General features: G+C 42.1%; 1 protein-coding gene across 1 annotated transcript in view; it reads right to left on the bottom strand.

Moving 5' to 3' along the window:
* Positions 1-22856, bottom strand: part of FAM120A (family with sequence similarity 120A) — a 185026-nt gene that overhangs the window by 24539 nt on the left and 137631 nt on the right. Inside the window, exons 10-12 of the mRNA XM_030208505.1 lie at positions 16612-16786; positions 12536-12785; positions 7494-7608 (exon numbers count right to left, since the gene is read on the bottom strand). Coding sequence (XP_030064365.1) covers positions 7494-7608; positions 12536-12785; positions 16612-16786 — 540 coding nt within the window. The remainder of the gene's footprint in view (positions 1-7493; positions 7609-12535; positions 12786-16611; positions 16787-22856) is intronic.

Raw genomic sequence — 22856 nt, 5'->3', positions numbered from 1 at the left:
CTACAGGCCGGTAAGCCTCACTTCGGTTTTTGGTAAAGTAATGGAAGCGATGCTGAAGGAAAGGATAGTGAATTTCCTGGAAGCAAATAAGTTGCAAGATCCGAGACAACATGGTTTCACCAAAGGGAAATCGTGCCAAACAAATCTCATTGAATTCTTTGACTGGGTGACGGGAGAATTAAATCAAGGACGTGCTATGGACGTAATCTATTTAGATTTCAGCAAAGCTTTCGACACGGTTCCCCACAGGAGGCTCTTGAATAAACTAGATGGGCTGAAGATAGGACCCGAAGTGGTGAACTGGATTAGGAACTGGTTGACGGGCAGACGCCAGAGGGTGGTGGTGAATGGAATTTGCTCGGAGGAGGGAAAGGTGAGTAGTGGAGTGCCTCAGGGATCGGTGCTGGGGCCGATTCTGTTCAATATATTTGTGAGTGACATTGCCGAAGGGTTACGAGGTAAAGTTTGCCTTTTTGCAGATGACACCAAGATTTGCAACAGAGTGGACACCCCGGAGGGAGTGGAAAACATGAAAAAAGATCTGAAGAAGCTAGAAGAATGGTCTAACGTTTGGCAATTAAAATTCAATGCGAAGAAATGCAAAGTGATGCACTTAGGGAGTAGAAATCCAAGGGAGACGTATGTGTTAGGCGGGGAGAGTCTGATTGGCACGGACGGGGAGAGGGATCTTGGGGTGATAGTATCCGAGGACCTGAAGGCGACGAAACAGTGTGACAAGGCGGTGGCCGTAGCTAGAAGATTGTTAGGCTGTATAGGGAGAGGTGTGACCAGCAGAAGAAGGGAGGTTTTAATGCCCCTGTATAAGACGTTGGTGAGGCCCCACCTGGAGTACTGTGTTCAGTTTTGGAGGCCGTACCTTGCGAAGGATGTCAAAAAAATGGAAGCGGTGCAAAAAAAAGCTACAAGGATTGTATGGGATTTGCGTTCCAAAACGTATGAAGAGAGACTTGCTGACCTGAACATGCATACCCTGGAGGAAAGGAGGAACAGGGGTGATATGATACAGACGTTCAAATATTTGAAAGGTATTAATCCGCAAACGAATCTTTTCCGGAGATGGGAAGGCGGTAGAACGAGAGGACATGAAATGAGATTGAAGGGGGGCAGACTCAGGAAAGATGTCAGGAAGTATTTTTTCACGGAGAGGGTGGTGGATGCTTGGAATGCCCTCCCGCGGGAGGTGGTGGCGATGAAAACGGTAACGGAATTCAAACATGCGTGGGATGTGCATAAAGGAATCCTGTGCAGAAGTAATGGATCCTCAGAAGCTTAGCTACAATTGGGTGGCGGAGCAGGTGGGGGGAAGAGGGGTTGGTGGTTGGGAGGCGAGGATAGGGGAGGGCAGACTTATACGGTCTGTGCCAGAGCCGGTGATGGAAGGCGGGACAGGTGGTTGGGAGGCAGGAAAAACTGCTGGGCAGACTTATAAGGTCTGTGCCCTGAGAAAGACAGGTACAAATCAAGGTAAGGTATACACATGAGTTTATCTTGGGCAGACTGGATGGACCGTGCAGGTCTTTTTCTGCCGTCATCTACTATGTTACTATGTATATGTAAATGTGCTTATTTCAAGAAAGGATTTTTTCAGAGAGATTAGTCTTCAGGCGTGAACTGGTGTGCCAAAGTTATACAGCAGCAATAAGTCCTAGAGGCTGTATGCAGGTCCATAGAGCAATTTTAGTGGGTGCAGTACATTTGTGGGTAGTGGGTTTGGGGGGGGGGGGGTTGGGGGGCTCAGCTCCCAAAGTAAGGGAGCTATGCACGTGGGAGCTTTTCTGAAGTCCACCGCAGTGACCCCTAGGGAGCCCAGTTGGTGTCCTGGCATGTCAGGGGGGCCAGTGCACTAAAAATGCTGGCTCCTCCCACGGCCAAATGCCTTGAATTTGGTCGGGGTTTGAGATGGCCGACATAACTTTCCATTATCACTGAAAAACAAACCCAGCCATCTCAAACCCGGCGAACTCCACGGCATTTGGCCAGGCTAAACCATATTATCGAAAAAAAAAAGATGGCAGGCCATCTTTTTCGATAATACGGTTCTGGCCAGCTGTAGCGCCGCCGCCAACATAGATCGCCGGCGATCTATTTGGCCGGCGACATTCGATTATGCCCCTCTATGTGTTCCATTGTCTGGTTGACCATGCAAAGGCAGGCCCTAGTGGCATTTGTCATATGCACACTGGCCAGAACTTGATCAAAATCAGTTTAGCCACAACCACGATTGATGTGGAAAGTTGAAAACTAAAGTTGCTGACTGGCCGGATCTTGTGTAAGTCCAGAGTTGCTTGCATTCATGGGGTTGACTGCCTCCTGCATCAGCAACTTTCTACAGTCAGGTCTGGAAGGTGAACCCAGACTGGATTTCTTGATAGCAAGCTGGGATTTTTGGGATTCAAGTGAGTAAACCTGCTATGGTACTCCAACAACAAAGGTCTGGCAGCACTGATAGCCACTAAGCAACATTAGATTGCAGAGTACCACTAATTATCCTCATTGTGGAATTTGTGTGTCTACTAAATGCACATGTGCAGACTGGGCCCAGAATGGAAGTACTCCATCACAAATAACAGAGCACCCTTTAAGATCTTTGTGAATGACTTGTTTGTTTCTCCTCCCTCCAGCTCCATGAAAGCTATCTGTCATCTGGACTGGGGGAGGGAGCTAAGGAAAGCAAGAAAAGAAAAATGCTGGATTGAAGGAGGAAGCACACAGCTAAAAGTTCATTTAGGGTATCAAGTACCTTTGGGTTGGCTGAGGACATATATTTAATACTAGGAAAGTCCAAAATTATTTGGTCACTTATATAGCTGATATGTCTACACAATTTTAAAAAATATTTATTAAATCTAATGATATGTTTCCACACAGTTATAACACCCAAAAATACAAGTTTCAAGTTTTGTCTTTATTTGATATACCACTGCAAACTGCTTTCAATGAAAACAAAAGGAAATTTTATTTTACATCTTTAAACTTCTCAAAGTTCAGTTTTTATAAGAGAATAAGATTAGGGAGCATGATATGAGACAGTCTATAAATTAGAAACGTAAATCTCTTTGTGATAAGCCTGAAGCCAGCCATTCCACAATCTGCTCAGACCACCCACAATACACATTTACTTCCACAGAGATCACAGTAGATGTACGTTTTACAGATGTCCTTGAACATGTTACAGATGAAGATAATAATTAGAGCTTCTTTGAAATTTCCTGCTGTGATGAACATTTTATACCTTTGTACAAATTGTTTCAAATGTATATTTATTCTGAAAGAAGAACAGACACTTCCTTATAGTTCTCTGATTTATTACCTCAATGAAGATAATGCCTTCCTCCCACCAACACCCTGTCACGTACCTCCTGCTTACAGCTTCAGATTACTTGCCATGTCTTTTGTTTTTTCGGTTTACATTTTTAATAAGATATATGATCAATAACAAACATTTGACCATTTACATACATGGTTTTCAAAGAATACTGGGCCCAATATCCAAAATGATTTAAACGGCCAGGACAGGCTCCTGGTTATATAAATCACCTGTCTGAGGCTAACTGGGCATTTTCAGTGGAACTTAACCCAACCAGGCCGGTACCATCTACTGTCTAGAAATAGAGATCGAAAGCCCCCTGAAGACAGACAACTAGAGGCTTTTGGCTTATCCTCCGGCAACCGCTATAGCTTAGCTTCTCCCAGTTCTTTCACCAAGTTACTGAGATCATCTCCAAATCTCCAGTTGCCCTGAAAGGGCAATTTAACTAGACACCACTTTGACACTGCATCTGCTGCCCAATGCCACAACCAGAGTTGCCAACGTGCCATGACAGCCAAAGACATCATGAAGGCCGTAGCCCATAGCATGTCATAAATAGCATCCGCCAAGTACGTCAACCCCACTTCCAGCTAGATGTTATGGTGCCCGTCTTGTGTTGTTGACTACCGACACCACTTCAGGCATGCTCTTGTCAAGAACGAGCTACATATTGTTGCTTGAAGGCCCAAACAAGTCACTTCAAAAACTTGCTTCAGTGAGCTTTCTAGCTTCCTATCCCATAGATCTTTTTAGGGCAATGCTCCCATCCACTGGCAAGGTGGTCATCTTAGTCACCGCCCACTCCTGGAGGTCTAAAAGAGATTTCTTAGGAGATGGAGGGACAGTGGGGTGAGAAACTGAAGCACCTTGAAACAACTCTGACTGACCCTGCTTCAGTAAATGGGCCTGATGTAAGAGCAATATAAACTCCAGAGAAAACAAAGATCCCAATGCAGCTGAATGCTCTGTCGGACCTTGAACCTTGATGCTGTAAAATGGCAGCTGTGCTTTGCATGTGATCAGCCAGAGGCTGCTCCTCACTGCCTGTCGATCCTGACAAAATGGTGCCTGTTCCAGCGCTCTCCTGCATCAAACTACGCACTGGCCCTGCCAGACAGCCCAAAGATCCCAGCATATTCGGATGCTGTCCCAAATCCGAAGATATGCTGCCACCAACCACTGCATCCCATGCAACTCCTGGCTTGCATTTACTGCAACGCCTCAACACCGGCTGGTCGGTCCCACAGCGAGAACACCGCTTAACTACCTCCATGGGAGTTGCCATTTACCCCTGTCACAAGCGCAGCACAATGTGTCCCAAGCGGTGAGTCAGGATCCCTCCCATGCACCAACTAGAACTTGCTGCTCTCCAAGTGGTTCTGAGTCAAACTTTTGTCAGACTTACCACTGTCAGCTGCACCCCCCAAGCTCACAGTCTCCACAAGTCTTACCACAGACAAGAAAAGCTCAGGCTGATACTCTGTCTCATGCTCTCCAGCAAACCTCTTTCATTCTCTTTTCTTTCTTTTTTAAGGTTGTTGAGCTAGAAAAGGAGAGTTCCACAGGAAACAAGGGAGAGGTGAAAGGAGGGAAGAAGTAAGTTCATGGGGTACCACAGACAAGGATCTGAAGACCTCCAGATATGACTCTGCAGACTCAAGCCACCAGCAAAGCTAAACTGGAAACCAGTTGACCAACTAGTCCAGGAGCAAATCGCTCAGAATCAGAGGGTAAAAAGTGTGTCCATCCACCTGCTGGAGATAGTAGTTGCTCTAAGTCAATTTTATAAAGACTTCTCGAACATGTTTCACGGTTACTCACCGAGTCAATGGTGGTCCTGGATACTATTAGTTTACAGGTAATTTACTGACAACAATGTTTGAAATTCTATGCTTTGTTCAATGGTGTTATGCAATGTGAAAATTTGCTCAATACATGTTTGCCTTTTACAGAATCCAGCCTGTTTCTTGCATGGTCTTATCGATCATGTCTCTCAGGTGACGAGTTGTATCTTGCCAAAAACCTTTTCTGGGACTGATAAAAGCGTAAAGCTCCTCCAGTTATTGCCTGTGAGTTCTGGCTTATATGATTAAATAATGTATAACATTTCCTTTATAGCAAGTGATGCCTCTGAGTCCACCAGAGATAGTGAGTGTGTCCTACAAAGCGATTACAAACCTTGGTTAGCTTACCCAACCAAAAGATATTAATTAATGGAGAAAAGGAATCCAATGTTTTGCCTCTAGTGCTTGCCATTCCATAATACTCTTTAAGCTGTACTGCTTAGTAATAGTGCTTTAAAGGCACAGACCCCTAACCCTTCTTTTGCCTTGAGCTGGAAAAGGACATCACATGAGATCTGGGTCGCCTTTTCTGCCAAATAGAACTACAGTGGGGGAAATAAGTATTTGATCCCTTGCTGATTTTGTAAGTTTGCCCACTGACAAAGACATGAGCAGCCCATAATTGAAGGGTAGGTTATTGGTAACAGTGAGAGATAGCACATCACAAATTAAATCCGGAAAATCACATTGTGGAAAGTATATGAATTTATTTGCATTCTGCAGAGGGAAATAAGTATTTGATCCCCCACCAACCAGTAAGAGATCTGGCCCCTACAGACCAGGTAGATGCTCCAAATCAACTCGTTACCTGCATGACAGACAGCTGTCGGCAATGGTCACCTGTATGAAAGACACCTGTCCACAGACTCAGTGAATCAGTCAGACTCTAACCTCTACAAAATGGCCAAGAGCAAGGAGCTGTCTAAGGATGTCAGGGACAAGATCATACACCTGCACAAGGCTGGAATGGGCTACAAAACCATCAGTAAGACGCTGGGCGAGGAGGAGACAACTGTTGGTGCCATAGTAAGAAAATGGAAGAAGTACAAAATGACTGTCAATCGACAAAGATCTGGGGCTCCACGCAAAATCTCACCTCGTGGGGTATCCTTGATCATGAGGAAGGTTAGAAATCAGCCTACAACTACAAGGGGGGAACTTGTCAATGATCTCAAGGCAGCTGGGACCACTGTCACCACGAAAACCATTGGTAACACATTACGACATAACGGATTGCAATCCTGCAGTGCCCGCAAGGTCCCCCTGCTCCGGAAGGCACATGTGACGGCCCGTCTGAAGTTTGCCAGTGAACACCTGGATGATGCCGAGAGTGATTGGGAGAAGGTGCTGTGGTCAGATGAGACAAAAATTGAGCTCTTTGGCATGAACTCAACTCGCCGTGTTTGGAGGAAGAGAAATGCTGCCTATGACCCTAAGAACACCGTCCCCACTGTCAAGCATGGAGGTGGAAATGTTATGTTTTGGGGGTGTTTCTCTGCTAAGGGCACAGGACTACTTCACCGCATCAATGGGAGAATGGATGGGGCCATGTACCGTACAATTCTGAGTGACAACCTCCTTCCCTCCGCCAGGGCCTTAAAAATGGGTCGTGGCTGGGTCTTCCAGCACGACAATGACCCAAAACATACAGCCAAGGCAACAAAGGAGTGGCTCAGGAAGAAGCACATTAGGGTCATGGAGTGGCCTAGCCAGTCACCAGACCTTAATCCCATTGAAAACTTATGGAGGGAGCTGAAGCTGCGAGTTGCCAAGCGACAGCCCAGAACTCTTAATGATTTAGAGATGATCTGCAAAGAGGAGTGGACCAAAATTCCTCCTGACATGTGTGCAAACCTCATCATCAACTACAGAAGACGTCTGACCGCTGTGCTTGCCAACAAGGGTTTTGCCACCAAGTATTAGGTCTTGTTTGCCAGAGGGATTAAATACTTATTTCCCTCTGCAGAATGCAAATAAATTCATATACTTTCCACAATGTGATTTTCCGGATTTAATTTGTGATGTGCTATCTCTCACTGTTACCAATAACCTACCCTTCAATTATGGGCTGCTCATGTCTTTGTCAGTGGGCAAACTTACAAAATCAGCAAGGGATCAAATACTTATTTCCCCCACTGTATATATCTTGCTTTGAAGGACCTGAAAATAATTTTTTGGCACTGGCAAGGAGAGTGCCCAAAACAAGTAGCACAAGTTTATTAAAATCATCATTTTTACAGCAGTAATTATTACTTGCCCTTCCTGACGATCACAAAACCATGAGCTAATAATTCCCAATAAATGACATTGCACATTACCTTCAGTTCCTGTAACTGGTCAGGCTCATACAGTTTGGGAGACAATGCCTGGGCCAGGAATGCATCAAGCTCCTGACGACGCAATATCCTGATTCCAGGCCACTGTACCATGTAGCTGAAAGGAAGGCAAAAGCTATGTTTAGTCTCAATTTGAAAAAACACTAAACTGACACCAATTTGTTTTTCTCCACGAATGTCCAACACATTATTTTGAAGACAATTAATGTACAAGGATTGAGGGAAGATGACATTTCCCAAAAGGAGGTCCCTTCTGTTGGAAAAACCTTGAAAGTTTAAGGAGACATAATATTCCCTCTGAGCAGCAAGCGAGAACAAACTTTGCCTCAAAGCAGTCACCCACTACAGTCCTGCTGGGTCACAAAGTATAACTGCCAGCTGAGTTAACAGTAAAGAACTAGATTCCAGCATGCAACAAACCCAGCATCTCCTCTGGTCCAGTTCCATCACAGCTGCTTGTCTCTCCCCCATACCCCAAGAATGTTTTACCATTCACTAGAACTGAAATACCGAATAACAAATGTCTCTCAGCCGGACCCATGAGATGATTAAGGCTTACTCACCAGGTTTACTTTAGGGCTCGAGCTCAAAGACAAAGGTCATGTTTTCTGCTGAAGGAAGAGTAATGCAGCAGCAGCCATTAACAGGAAGTCACTCCATTTTTTTTTGACTGATTTCGGTATGATGACTAGGAGATTCATCTTTAATTGCTTAAGTCTCATCTGGAAATTTCCTAATGCTAATCTCCATTAATCCTTAATTAAACTAGCAGCTCTATACTTCCCTAAACCATTTGAAACTGTCTCTAGTAACAGTCCATTATAACATCTCCATTGTAATCTCTCTCTCCTTTTCTCAAAACTAGTTCTGCAATTCCCACATAGACATTATATACTTCAATTGTAACTACTTTATTAATAAACACTAATTTCACATAAATGCTTCTAGACCAAGTATTTAACTATGCTGTTTGCACTTAAAAAAAAAAAAAAAGGCAAGACGACAAAATAAAAATCCTTGTGCAGGTACACAATCCTTTATCCAAAATTCCAAAAACTGAAAGTTGCAGTGACACAATGTGACACAAACTAAACCATGCATCTTTCAGCACATCTACAAGTCAGATATGTCTATGCTGCTTGTTGAGGACTGTGAAAATGTCAAGAAGAGCCACAGATGCCCTTCGGGATAGCAGTGAGCAGCAGAAAAAGAAGAGTCTGTCATTATCAATAGCAAAGAAAGTAGAGTTATTGCAGAAGCTTGATCATGGTATATCTGTGCAGCATCTAGCCAAAGATTACGGTGTGGGAACTACAACCATATATGACTTAAAGAAACAGAAAAATAAGTTGTTGAAGTTTTTCAGTGATAGTGATAACCAGAAATTCATGAAAAATAGGAATACATTGCATAGGGCAAAAAATGAAGATGTGGACCATGTGCTGAGTGTGTTCAACAATGAAGTGAATGTATGAAACTGACTGGTTTGATGGTATGCATGAAGAACTGAACACTGAAGGCAAGTTTTGTCTTAAGGATGCCATTTATGCACTTGCTAATGCTTGGAAAGATCTAACTAAACCAGCATTAATAAATGATTGCCACAAACTTTGGCCATCAATGATGTTTGATGAAAATGAACCTACAGATGAAAACTTTGAAGGTTTCCAAGTCAGTGACAAGAAACTGGTGATATTGAACCTCACTTCTTATGCCAGAAGTCTGTCAGCCAAAAGCTTTAATAAGTTAGAGGAAGCTGAAAATCAATGAAGTGCTAAACACTGACAAAGATGCACCTGATGTGAATTCCTTGAGTGATGGAGAGATTGTTGAAATGGTGTTAAATAAAGAAAAGTATCAGGATAGTAGTGATGATGACGACATTGTGAACACCAGAGAAAAAATCCCTATTGACGACATGGTGAAAATATGTGATCAGTTAATTGCAGGTACGGAACTATATGAACTTATCAGTGAACATGAGATTATGGCAGTTTACTTGATTAAAGAGAGATAGAAACCTATGTTAATTAGATAAATGACACTGGAAGAAGTATTTAAAAAGGCCATCTTTCATTGTACTGCTGAACTAGAAAACACTGTTCCTACACCATCATCAGACAGCCGACTCCAGACTGAAGATGATGCATGTTAAGCTTAGTTGGAGTCTGTTTATGTTTGACAGTATTGCTTCAATTCCATCATCATATGGCTGGCTAACCTGAGATGATGTGCGCTTAACATTGCTTTGCGTATGTTTGTGTTTGAAGTGTTACTGAATGTTTTACTTTGAAATAAAAAAGTATGCTGGTAATTTTATGGTCTATCATGTCTTAACATAACCATTCTGAAATCCAATGTGCCTATACTTTTTAATTTCCCTCCAAAATTCTTCTTTTGTCTGAAGAAAGATGTAATTATTGCTTATTGCTTTAGAAAGGCATTTTTAAAATAAGAAATTTTATTTCAGTTGTTTCCCATACTATAACACTTATTGAAAAATGCTTTCTTTAGCAATATTTGGCACCTTGTCCAACTACATCAACCCAAAAGAACCCTAAGATCCTTAAAGGAAATCAAACTGGTTATATCAAGTTCACAAGAATGCCGAAGAAAGAAAACTCTCAACATGACAATTACAGACACAGAAGCGGAACTGTGGAACTTACTGCCGCAAGACATAAGATTAATAACAGACCATTTGCATTTCAGACGCTCAGTTAAAACTTGGTTATTCCAGAAACATTTTGGTTCAACCTCGGGAAAGCTAGCCCCACATCTACCCAAGACACGGAAGATGAAACTACCTGCTAAACCTAGCATAATACTCACACAACCTAAACCTGTCCCAATAAAAATGACGAAGGGTCTACATTATAGACTATGAGTTCCAAAGACTATCAAGTTTCATAATAAATATCTTACATAAACAATTCTGCTCAACCATGTTAGCTAGTTAATAAGATGTAATGTAATATTGTTCACTGTATACTGAACAGTTCCAGTGTAAGTTATTATTAATCAATGTTAGCTAATATCTTTTGATAACATACTGTTAAATGTAAACCGCTTAGAACTTGTTGGTAAAGCGAGTTATAAATACCAAATTAAATTAAACTTTTCACCTAAAAGGAAGACAGACTAGGCTAAAAAAAGGGTAGCTTTAGAAAGATGATTCTGCCAGGCACATACTACACATTCTTATTTACAGCCTAATACTTTCTAGCTCTATCATAATCGGCTACTATTGGGGCTCCGGTACAGGAGATATACAGAGGAACTACCTGAGGCCTACAACTCTTTCCATTTATGCCCAGCGTTGTGCAGTTCTAATCCTCAAGGACTACAAACTGGTCTGACTTTCAAATGAGCAACTGAGGTAGTATGCATGCAAATGTCTCTCATTTATATTCACTAAGGATATCTTGAAAACCAGACTGTTTTTATTGGACCCCTATTAGACCTAGACATTAAGGTGTCAGTCCTCCAACTAGGTGAAAGCATTGACTGTAGTTCTTTCTAGAACAGAGCTAACCACTCTTCTTGCGGCTGCAGAAAGCACATGACCCAGGGAGGTGCAGGACAGTGATGTCCTATGGAGCACTTGCCCAGGTTGTGACCCCAAAGATGTGTTTCATGACCCAATTTTGAGTTTGGGAAGCTCTGCTCCAGAACCTGGCACAAATATATGTTTTTAGATAATAGGTATCTGGGAAACAGGATAGCCAACAGCATTCTCTTCCTCCAGGGGATGGATACTGCATCTTCACAATTTTTCAGTCAACCCTTTACCTATAACTGAAGCCTACTGGCACTCTTAGCCAATTCCAGAAACAGAAATCAGACTTGGGAATTAAAACGTATCTCCCACACAGCAGTGTATGGAACAACCACTGACCCAAACCTCATCAACAAGCCAGTCTTCTTTCAAATATGCAAAATAAGTGATGAGATACTACTTAACTATTAAATGCCATTTTTAAGTCTACTAGGCTGTCACACTTATATACATTGGGGATGAGTGTAGGGAAAGGTGGGATTAAGGGACAAAGAAAGAGCAAATACTTATGTGCACATAAGGAGTTAACATTTCTTACTGCAGATCATATCACAGAATGAATTGCCAGATTGGCCACAAAAATGTCTGTGGGATTTTATCCATTTTCTTCCAAACACTAGCAGTTTTGGACTTTGAAGGACCAAAGGCCCTGTTTACAAATGGTGCACTAGCATTTTTAAAGCACGCTCAAAATTAGCACGAGCTTACCGTGTAGATGCCTATAATATTCCTATTGGCATCTACACGGTTAGCGCAGGCTAAGAACGCTAGAGCTCCTTTGTAATCAGGGCCCAAAGACTGTTATTATGTATTACCTCTTCATCCAGGATTAAATCATACTTTAGGAGAAATTGCTTACAATTCATAATGCACTTTCATTTCAATCATTTTCTCCACCTTTATACTGTTACTTTAGTTACACATAAGCTTTTTCCTCTAAGATCAGTCTTCAGTGTTTTTGCTGTTCACAATTCAGATGTCAATGGACAGCTAACATAGATGTCAAATGCTATTTAGTGATGAGAAGGCTAACCAGAAGGATCTTTCAACATTTTTTAAATATTTGTGCTTGGAGATAAGATTAAGAAACACAGCCGGGCACCATAATTATGGTTTTAATAATCCAATTATTTAAAAAATTGTTTTGGCAGTGTTCCCACTTTAAATATCAGACTGTGGTGTCATCAGAATTCAGAAATATACCTAATCCAGGAAACTAATCCTTTTCAATAAGATTTAATGACCAACCAAGTAGTCTAGACCAATTTAAAAGGCAAGAAATATTTGCTAAAGAATCATCCAGACTGAGAGGTATTTTTCCCCACATACACAAAATAGGAATTGGTAATTATTTTCTGGATATATAACTTGTCAAGAAACAAAGCATTTTGAGGAAACTCAGAAAAGATACATTATTTCATGTGCTATTTGGCCATATACTGTATGAAAAATAGTTGATGCTCACCGTAACACACAACAGAGCACCATAAGGTGATTAGGCACATTAGCTGGATTAAGCATTGCTGGTGTGTCTGATCTCATACATGCCAAAAAAGCCCGCATTCTCCGGTTCTTATCTTCCACAGCTTTTCCCAGCCACAACCTTTTCAGATTAGGACAGGTCCACTCCCTGAATGCAAGAGCTTCTACTAGTTCAGGGGTCTGAGGAGATTTTCCTTTATAGGCAGCCCATTCTTTAATTATCACTGGATAAACTGCAGAATTAAAAAGAATGCGAATAAAAAACTCTTAGGATGAAGAATGTGAACAATGTGAATGAAATTATTCATAGTCAGTGACTGCCATATTAAGTGGATTCTGTGCTGCTATTTGTATGGAATTTACATAAAAGGAAAACAAGCAGCCTTCTTCCAGAGGAAAAAAGGAAGAAATACTAAGCAGGAAAAGAAAGGAGGTGGGTGAACATTTCACAATTGCCTAGCTTTCTTCTCTAGAAATTAGCACGTTATACAGAAATTCACATTTGTTATGTGGATTTCTGAATAATTACATCAATAAACATTACAGTTGATTTCCCCATAGGAAGCTAAACAAGAACAGTTCAGTTAATGATCATAGGCAATAACCAATAACGGAGTAGTTTTAAAAATGTTTGAGAATGAATTTAATAGCACATTTATAACCCGCTTAACAATTAACATAGCTCAAGGCAGGGAGCAGTCAAGAAAATACATAAAATAGGCATGGTCAAAGAATTCTTCGCCTTACAAACAAATAAAAATTACAATCATAAAATCAACAAACTAGAGCAAGAAAAATAGGAAAACAAATACACATAAAGTACATTTTGGGGTTTATGTTCAAAAGAGAAAAATGTTTCAAAAACGGCATAAAGTGGCATTTGGACGTTTTTCTCTGCAGTGCGTCCAAATCACAAGGGTGTGTTGGGGGATATGGGCGTTCCCAAAACTTGGATGTTATTCTGCCTTAATGGAACAAAGCAAAAACGTCCAGGGCTAAAAGTTATTTGGCCAAGACCTGTTTCAATCACAACTAAGTCGCAAAAAGTTGCTTTAAATAACCAGATAACCATTGGCGGGATTAAGGCATGACCCCCCCTCTCCCCCGGTGGTCACTGACCCCCTTCCCACCCCACAAGGATGTGAAAGAAATAGCTTCAGATGTTATGGCCAGTCCTATTACAGCAGCAAACAGGTCTGGAGTAGCCTAGTGGTCGGTGCAATGCACTGTAGAGAAGGGAACCCAGGCCCATATTCCACTCTAACTGGTAATACTTCTGGTGGAAAGTGTGAGCCCTCCTAAACCCACCAAAAACTTACTGTACCTACATACAGATGATACCTGCAGACATAAGGGCTATCGTAGTGGTGTCCAGTCAAGTACGGTAGGTTTTTGAGGACTCACCATACAATATAAGTGGGTATCAGTGAGATGTGTACCTGGTACCTTTTATGTGAACATTGTAGTGCTCCCTAGAGTGTCCCATGGCTCTGTTGGGATGTTCGTGTGGCCACTCTACTAAGAATGCTGCCCCCTCCCCTCCCCCCCCCCCCCCATATATCCCAATCGCTTGTTTTTGTCTATTTTTCCACTGCATTTTTTTTTCTCAAAAATGGTCAAAAAAGTGAGCACAAAACCAGCTAGTAAATGGCCATTTTCAAAACAAAAGTTGGACATTTTTCTGGTTTGAAAACGGCCATGTTCACTACTGGATTTTTGGATGTTTCCCACAAGACGTCATATCGAAAATGCCCCTCATAGTATCATGACACCTCCCCATGTTGTTGCTGTGAGTGTAAATTAAAAGGTAAGATGCTCCTCAATGAAGGCCTGCGCCCCACTATATACCTTTTTCTCCAAGAAACCAAATGAATTCCTTGGCTGATGGGACAGCTACCTTCCATTGATTCTCAGAATGTAAACTATGTGCTGGAGCACACCATGTCAGCAAAATGGAAGTTGTAAACTGGAACTAATCCATGTAAGATTTTGAAAACAAACAAGAGAATTGTCAACATTATTCTTGCCTGAATACGTAGATTTCTACCAACTAACTTGTTTCCTTATAAGAAATACAAAGAAAAAAAAATTCAAAACATTGGTTAAATCAAGGGCATCTTTGCTTTGCTTCATTTAATCATCTTCTGTACTCATTTTATTTTAATTCATGCTATACTACTATTCCCCTTGTCCTCACCATAAGTGGAGGAGTGGCCTAGTGGTTTGGGTGGTGGACTTTGGTCCTGGGGAACTCAGGAACTGAGTTCGACTCCCACTTCAGGCACAGGCAGCTCCTTGTGACTCTGGGCAAGTCACTTAACCCTCCATTGCCCCATGTAAGCCGCATTGAGCCTGCCATGAGTGGGAAAGCGCGGGGTACAAATGTAACAAAAATAAATAAAAATAAATTCACCCACAGCTTTTCAAGTCAGATTTAATCTACTTTGCAAAAGCCTGCCGTTGTCACTGGAGGTTGGTGAAGGACAGACTGTGGATAATACACTTGCTGTTTCTTTGAGAAGGAGAGCTGGGGCTGGAAATCTGTATTTTGTGTCACTGAACAGAATCTACCGGGAATCCATCTAAAAGGCTACAACAAGATTTTTTTCGCAATGCAAATGCATAGATTAGGGTCAAGCGGGGCAGCAACAAGAGGCAGGGTAGGCGCAAGCACCCCCCAAAGCCAATGCAAACCATTGCATAATGCTATCCAGCAGCTCAGGAAGCAAGGCCCAGATGCACTCATCAACAATCGAAACTGGGAAAAACTAGGATGCCGGCTGATGCGCAGGTTGTAGAACCGCTGGGGTTGATGTGGGAGCTGGATCTTGGCTGCTAGTAGACTGGTGCATCGGTATCTCCTGTAAGGAGGGGGTGCGGTCCTCTCGGAGCAGACGCTTCTCGGGTGCCGAATCCTTTGACACCCCGGAGCTCCCAGCACCATGCATTGAGGACAACCGATGACAGTGCTTCACGGCCTTCGCCCGAAGTGTGTCACCAAGACTCCTTGGTGCCAAGGACAACATCAAATCCACACGTCGCCTTAGGGTTGGGTCCGATGATGGACAGTCCCAAGGGCCCTGCATAGCAGGAAGCCTCGAGGCAGGTGGAGACCCACTCAATGCTTCACTGCTCCCAGTGTCTAAGGGTCTAGTAGCAGCCATGCTTACCGACACTCCCGATCCGATACTTGATGTTGAGGAACCGGGCTTGGCTCCAAAAATCCTCTCTCTTTGAGCCTCTCTGGAAACATGGGTCTTTTTCTTCATACGAAGACAGAGAACACAATTAGAGGGGCTATGGTCAGGCCCAAGACACTGCAGATACCAAGAATGTGTGTCCTTTCCAGAGATTATCAGATTGCACCAGGTACAGAGCTTGAAGCCACTGGTAATCTTCATGGACATTGAAGGAAAAACTCTGTTGGCTAAATTAAACAACGCAAGGTGCCTGAAAAAGAGGCAAGGCACAGAAAAAGAAAGGGAAAGTTCCCGACCGAAGACAAGGCCTAAAAGTGGCCTGATGACAATGGAAAACAAATGAAACTTAAAACCGGGCAAAATCACTAACCAAATTAAAGGAAAATAAAGTACGGAGGTTCCAACAACAGAAACACAATAAAAAAACAAAAAGGAACTAAAACAAAATAGCCAAAAGGCACAGAAAAAGCTCTCTAGGACCAAATGATGTGAGGAGACGGTAAATTCTGGACCAGGCAACATGGACTGGCATCACCACTTGTGAGAATTATAAGCTTGCTTGTCCTCAGAGAAACCTTCTATTTTCTGACCCTGGTAAAGTACCTAATTGACAATAATAAAGCCCTAAAATTCCAAACAATAAACACCTAGTATCAGAAGCCCTAATCATAATGCACTTTACCCCGTTTACATAAAAAGCTTAAGCTGAAGAAACCTTCTGAAATGTAATGTTATGCATCATGGCATGGCTAAAATACAGGAATGTAAAGATGGCAAATTAACGTTTCACAAAATATTAAAAAGTCTATTTTTCTATTACTGTAACTGCCAATGCTGAGGAAGAAATGAATGCACCTACATTCTGGTGGGAGTCGATTCTTCCTAAATGCAAGCCTTTCGCTTTTCTTTCTGTTTTCCGCCAAGCTAAACAGGACTCCGTAAACATACTGACGAACTGGTCTGTACAGCAGGGTAGCAGGAGGCAGTTCTTTGTTGGCTTCATCTTCTATAGCAACAGGAATCTTTATTTCACCCTTTTCAATGCAAGCAGACAAAAAAAAAAATGCAACTCCAGAATATTTAAAAAAATATAACAGAGAAAGTTTTGGCAACTATGTTTGTTCTGATGACAAAAAAAAACAATAATAAAAGCAAATTCTAAATAAATAAATAAAAATAGCATTAACATTTGTACAATAGTTTTCCTAGTCATTGCTGTATTTTACCAGCCCCTGCTTCCTAATACTCACCTACAACTCACAGAATAATACAGCACCACTTGCGCCTGTAATTTGATCAGCTATCTGACATACTTCCCCAATCTCTTATTCACAATGTTTCTTGTACTGACAAGAATGCACAGGTTTGGATTTGGGCTTGGAAATCAGGTTACTACTGTGTTCACCATCATTTTTGTCATCAACTCTGCAGTTTCTTCTTGATCCTTTTCACTTTCAGTTCACTTAGAACTGGGGCTGTAATCTGCTGATATGAATCTTTACTTGCAATTAACTTGGGATTTTCCCCCTTATTTCATATTTCTTTTTAACTTATTTTACTCCAGTTATTGCAGCGACAGTCCTTGGGAGGGGGTTATGAACAGAGGTCCTTCTAGAACCCAGCAAATCGGCCATTAGGTGTTGCCATTGCATGACAATTTGCTCCTTTCAAGAGCTGTGAACATTACCTCTATAGCACAGGGCTGTGGAGTCAGAGTTGGGGGTTGAAAGCAATTCTGGGTGGAATCGGAGTCAGTAAAAACTCAGAGTCCAGATTCAAAATAAAAACTTACAACATTATAATTTATGGTAAATTTATCATTTTATATCTTTGTCCTGGAACTAAAGTTATATTTACCAGTAATTTACATCCAGAACAAAAAATTTTAAAGCCTAATATCAGCAGAGTCAGAGTCGAAGGATTGGTGTACCAACTCCACAATCCTGCTATAGCAGCACCCACCCACCTTAGGAATGAGCTAAGTGAAGCCAGGTCCTTCCACATGGCTTTCATATAAATGCAATCAGGCAAGCTATCATTCTTTTTGTATTCACTGTCATTTTGAAAGAAGAAAAAAATATATGAATAAATGCATTAATTTGCATACATTCCAGTATGTAATGTCGGCCAGATTATTATAATACAAATTATGTAATTTAGAACTTCAATCTCTTCACTTTCAAAAGATTCATAATTTTGAGCTACATTCTATATTGCAAATTTTGGTGGCTTTTGGTCATAGAACAAAAACAAAAAGCAGATCGTGGTTTAAAAAAAGCAATTATGTTCCTTTCATATCAGAATAGTGTTTTGTCAACAACAGTAAAATAAAAACAATCTTTGAAATGGACTAAAAGAACTCACTAGGAAGTCACTTAATGCAATTATGAAGAACTTGCAAATTTAAGAGAGAAGAAAATGGAGAAATTAGGTCTTACCTGAAAATTTTCTTTCCATTAGTCATTCCCACTATTCCAGAACATGTTGTGTCCATCAACCAGCAGGTGAAGACAGAGAACTGGAAACTAAACTGAGACATATCTGTCTTGGCATCCAGTCCAGTTCCTCAGTATTTATGTAGATAAACAGTATGAAGGAACCCAAAATAAACATAAAAACCTTAAACAACTCGCTACCGTAACACAAATGTAATATATGGTATCATATATTAAATGTTTTTTTTCCTGGGGCTCTGGGGGGGGGGGGGGGGGGGGGAGGGCTGTTCCAGGGTTTTGGTGGATGCTGCTGACTGGAAAAGGTTTAAAGTTTAGTTTGGGAATTGTTAATGGAGTTAGATGAAGAAACTATAAAATGTTCCTTGCTGTTTTGGGTACAAGTCAGGTTAAAATTGACTTTGAAATTCTTTGTATAGGAAGTTTTACATTTACTTCTGTGGGGGTTGGGACAGCCCAGATTCTAAACAGTTCAGAGATAAGAAAAAAAAAACAGTCTTTAGCTGACAAGCTGATTGGTTGAGGGAGTCAGGTGTTCTTCTAGGGGGGGGTGAGTTGCTAGGGAGACTGGGTGAGCAAAAAAAAAAAGGCTGGCTGAACATGGAGAGTGAGACCAGTGTTGCCAGGTGGGCGGGTTTACCGCCCAATTGGGCGGTTTTCCGCGACCCGCCGCGGGAAACTTTTGCCCGCGGCGGGGTGCGGGTTTTTGGGCTGCTTTTGGGTCGTTTGGGCGGTTTTTTGGGCGGCTTTTTTGCCTTTTTTTTCGGCCGCGGGGGGCGGGGTTAGTGACGTTTTTGGGCGGGGTTAGTGACGTTTTGGGCGGGCCGATGACGTCAGAGGCGGGGCCGATGACGGGGAGGCGGGGCCGATGACGTGGGAGGCAGGGCCGGTGACGGGGAGGCGGGGCCGGTGACAGGGGAGGCGGGGCCGGTGACGGCGGGGGCGGGGTTGATGACGGCGGGGGCGGGGTGATGACGCGGGGGTGGGGGTGTCAGGGGTGGGGTTTGTGTTTGGGCGGGTTTTGGGCTGTTTTTTGGGCTGGATTGGGCGAGAAAAAAATTTTCCACCTGGCAACCCTGAGTGAGACAGAGAAACGTATGCTGAGTGTGTGAAAAGTAAGAATTAAGGCATGGATTTTATGAGTTTAAAGTGAGATGTGACTTGGAAAAGGGTACTTGGATAGTAAAAGTGAGTGAAAATGAGATGATTTGAGCTGAGAAGGGAGTACTTAAATGAACCAGACTGCCTTTTCCATGGTTGTGTTTCTGAATACATGTGAGGTAAACTGATGTTCTGGATGAAAAAGCAGTACTAATAGAATGCTGTGAGAAAGTTTAAACCATATTTAATTTGGTTTTGAGTGGAGGAAAGGTATGTTTCTGCATTCAGTGAATGGAATGGTTAAGTTATAGGGAATTTAAGGTCAAGGAAGGTGGAATGAGAGTCTGTATGCTCAGGTATTAAGTGGACACATGGCTGCCTACTCTTTTTAGAATAGGGGAAAACAGTTGAGACTCAGGTTTTGAGAGACTGATTTCTGCTGGTAGTTATACTAAGAGGCATATTTTCAAAGCACTTAGCCTTCCAAAGTTCCATAGAAACCTATGGAACTTTGGAAGGCTAAGTGCTTTGAAAATATGCCTCCATGTGAAAGAAACTATAAGGGTGTCAGGAAAAAGTGTGTAAGGATTTTAACTCTGACACAGGGGAAGGACTGAGAGGTGAATCTGTGATTTGAAGAAAGAAGCCATTAAGCTGTGTCTGTGGGAAAGGTGTGTTGTTGGTGAGAGTTCTGAGTTCAGTACAGGGTTTGTAATCAGACTGCAGATTAAAGAAAATCCAGCACTGTTTTTGTATGAGTATGCTATATTCTCCAGATTGATCTGATAGCTGTGCAGGGAAATGTTATGTTTATATGTGAAGTCTGTGAGATGGAATTTGAATATGGGATGTGTTACTGTGTAAGATCCCTGAATGGAGTGTAAAAGCTTCTGGCCGCCTTATAGAATAGGGAATTTACAGTGAGAAATAGGCTGTGAAGTGAGTCCTCCTTTAACTTATTTTATTTCAATTAGAGAGTATGGCCACAGTATTGAGAACTGATTGTCACCAGAGAGGAGTCAGCGCCTGAAAAAGCCAGGGAGTTGTAAGGTTTTTCTTCCCTGATTATTTTCTTTATAAGTGAGGTTTAGGAAGAAGAAATCTGGAGAAATTATCCTCTGAAGTGTTCCGGCTAAGCTCCAACGCAAGAAAGACCTCACCTAAATAAATTCAACCACAGCTAAGTGACATTGGCAAAGGGTGTTGAAGGACATATAAGTTTTTTTTGGTTTACAACATTTCAAGGGAAAACTAAAGAACAGAACAACATCAAATATAAAAAAATCCATGTTTTCCTGACTTGCCTAAGTGTTCTGGGTTCAACTGAGATCCTTGGACAAACATCCATAATACCCATAAAGACTCAAATTCTGACATCAATAGCAAGGAAAAAATATAGAAACTAATATCTGATTTTGATAAAAAGACAATTTAAATATTTATCTGAAAAGGTTCTTTTCTGCCTTTTTAGGTGATTTTGTTGAAAGAAACAGAAAAAGTTAAGAGTATACATGTAAAACTACATTTGAATGTTGAATATGTTATTGCAGTTCTATTAAGCCACACACTAATTGTGAATTAGAGTTTATTTGAATGAAAATTTACTTGCATTTGTATTCAATAAAGAAAAAGATATTTTGCAAATCTGAAAGTTTGGTCCTTCCATTTCAGGAACCAATCCTAAATTTAGCTTCTTTTCCTCCTTTACTCTTTGAGAGTAAAGGACGAGGTGAGTTTATTTGTTCCACTCCCTCGGCTGTGAGTGTGTGTTCCCTGGATATTCGCCACGACTACAAACATCAGGTATCTGGGAGCACATCACTACAGTCCAGCCGAGAGGGGTGGTAACACTAACCACACGAGCAAACACGTTTGGACTTCTCTCATCTCTGGACTACCTGTAGAGAAAAAAAGAGATGCAGGAAACACCATGCAAAGTGACAGTCATTATTTGAACCATTACTTTGCATTGACTAAACATCTCAGAAAACTTGGGCGGGCCTCTGAAATAGTGGGAAGGACTAATGGAAATAAAATTATCAGGAAAAATCTAATTTCTCCTTCCATTACAAAGCTTCCTATTAATCTAGAAATTGTGGGATGTCCAAAAGCAATCTCTAGAATGGGTGGGATCATGGCATCGCTGCCCTGAGGACCGAAGCCCCAAAACTGGTTTCTGAGCGCATCGTAAGGTCCACCCTCTAGTGCTTGGCAAAGGTTTGCAACGTAGATCACATCGCCACCTTGAAAAATACACCTGAAACTGTAATGTAAACGCCACCCAGGATGTCACTATATGCCTCAAAGAATGAGCCTGCAAGGCCTGAGGAGCCTGCTTCCTCATAAGCAAATAAGTTTACACGATAGTCTCCTTCAGCCAACTAGAAATTGTGGGCATGAAATCCATAAGGCCAAGCCTCTGTTTACCAAAAAGCACAATCTGTCCAATTAGAGAAACTCATTCTTGACTTCCAGTTATCTAATGAGGACTCTATGCACATCGGGAAGCTTCAAGGAAGAATACTGAGACTCTTGGTCCTCTCTGCAAAAGAAAGGAAACTCCACAGATTGGTTGAGATGAAATGCCAAGGAACACTGCGAAGGGAGACCCCCACCTCTGAGAAGGGATCATGACAAGAGAGAGCCTGAAGCTCTGAAACCCTATGTGCCAATGCAACAGCCACCAAGAATGCTGTCTTTAGTGTAAGATCCTTCAAAGAGGCCTTCCAGAGTGGCTCAAAAGGAGGCTTCTGTCATGTCTGTGGCCGTGACCCCTCTCAGACTCACCTTGTTTCCTGTGGTCAGCTTCTGAGCTGGCTTCTGTCTGTTCTTTGTGAGTTAGTTCTGTCTCTGTGTGTTGGCTGTATTAGATTGTTGGTGTGCTGTCACCCGTTCCAGATTTCAGTTCAGTCCAGATCTTCCAGGCTGCCCGACCCTTAGTTGCTTGGTGATTGTTGCACCTGAGTCTCAGCTGCCTGCTGGGCTTATTAGCCATTTGGAACCTCTCTGCCTTTGCCTTGCGTCTAAGGCCCTGGTATGTTAGTGCTTGTTGCTCTGCTGCCTAGTTTTGAATCCTTGCCTTGATTCTTGTCTGTTCTAGCCAGTCAGTGTGTAGTTAGATTAGGTTGTTGTTAGTTTGCTAGTCTTGTCTCTAACAAGACACAGAACTAAAAGCTGCAAAGCAGCCAGCAGGATACAAACAGACAAGGACTAAACACAAAACTAAAGCCCAAGAGTCAGTGTTTTGTTCCCTGTTTCAGTAGCTGCTTGCAGCTTCCAGTTTCTGTCCTCTAGTTTGTCCTGTCCCTGCCTTGTGTTGTATTGTCTTGCCCAGTTTTCTGCCTTGCTGCCCATGTTCCTTCCTTTCCCCTCTGACACTCAGTCCCTGTGCTGCCTAGCTATTATCCAGCTCCTGCCCTGTCCTGCAAAGTCCTGTCGGCCACCTGAAGCTGGGAGCTTAACTCCTGGTGGAAAGTGGCCAAGTACAGGTGAAGCCTAACTGTTGTCAGTGTTCTGCCTTGCCCCTGGTGTGGGGTGGTTTTGCCTGCCA

This window comes from Microcaecilia unicolor, chromosome 6, assembly GCF_901765095.1.
Source record: "Microcaecilia unicolor chromosome 6, aMicUni1.1, whole genome shotgun sequence".
Taxonomy (NCBI): domain Eukaryota; kingdom Metazoa; phylum Chordata; class Amphibia; order Gymnophiona; family Siphonopidae; genus Microcaecilia; species Microcaecilia unicolor.
This window is presented reverse-complemented; position numbering and strand designations above follow the sequence as displayed.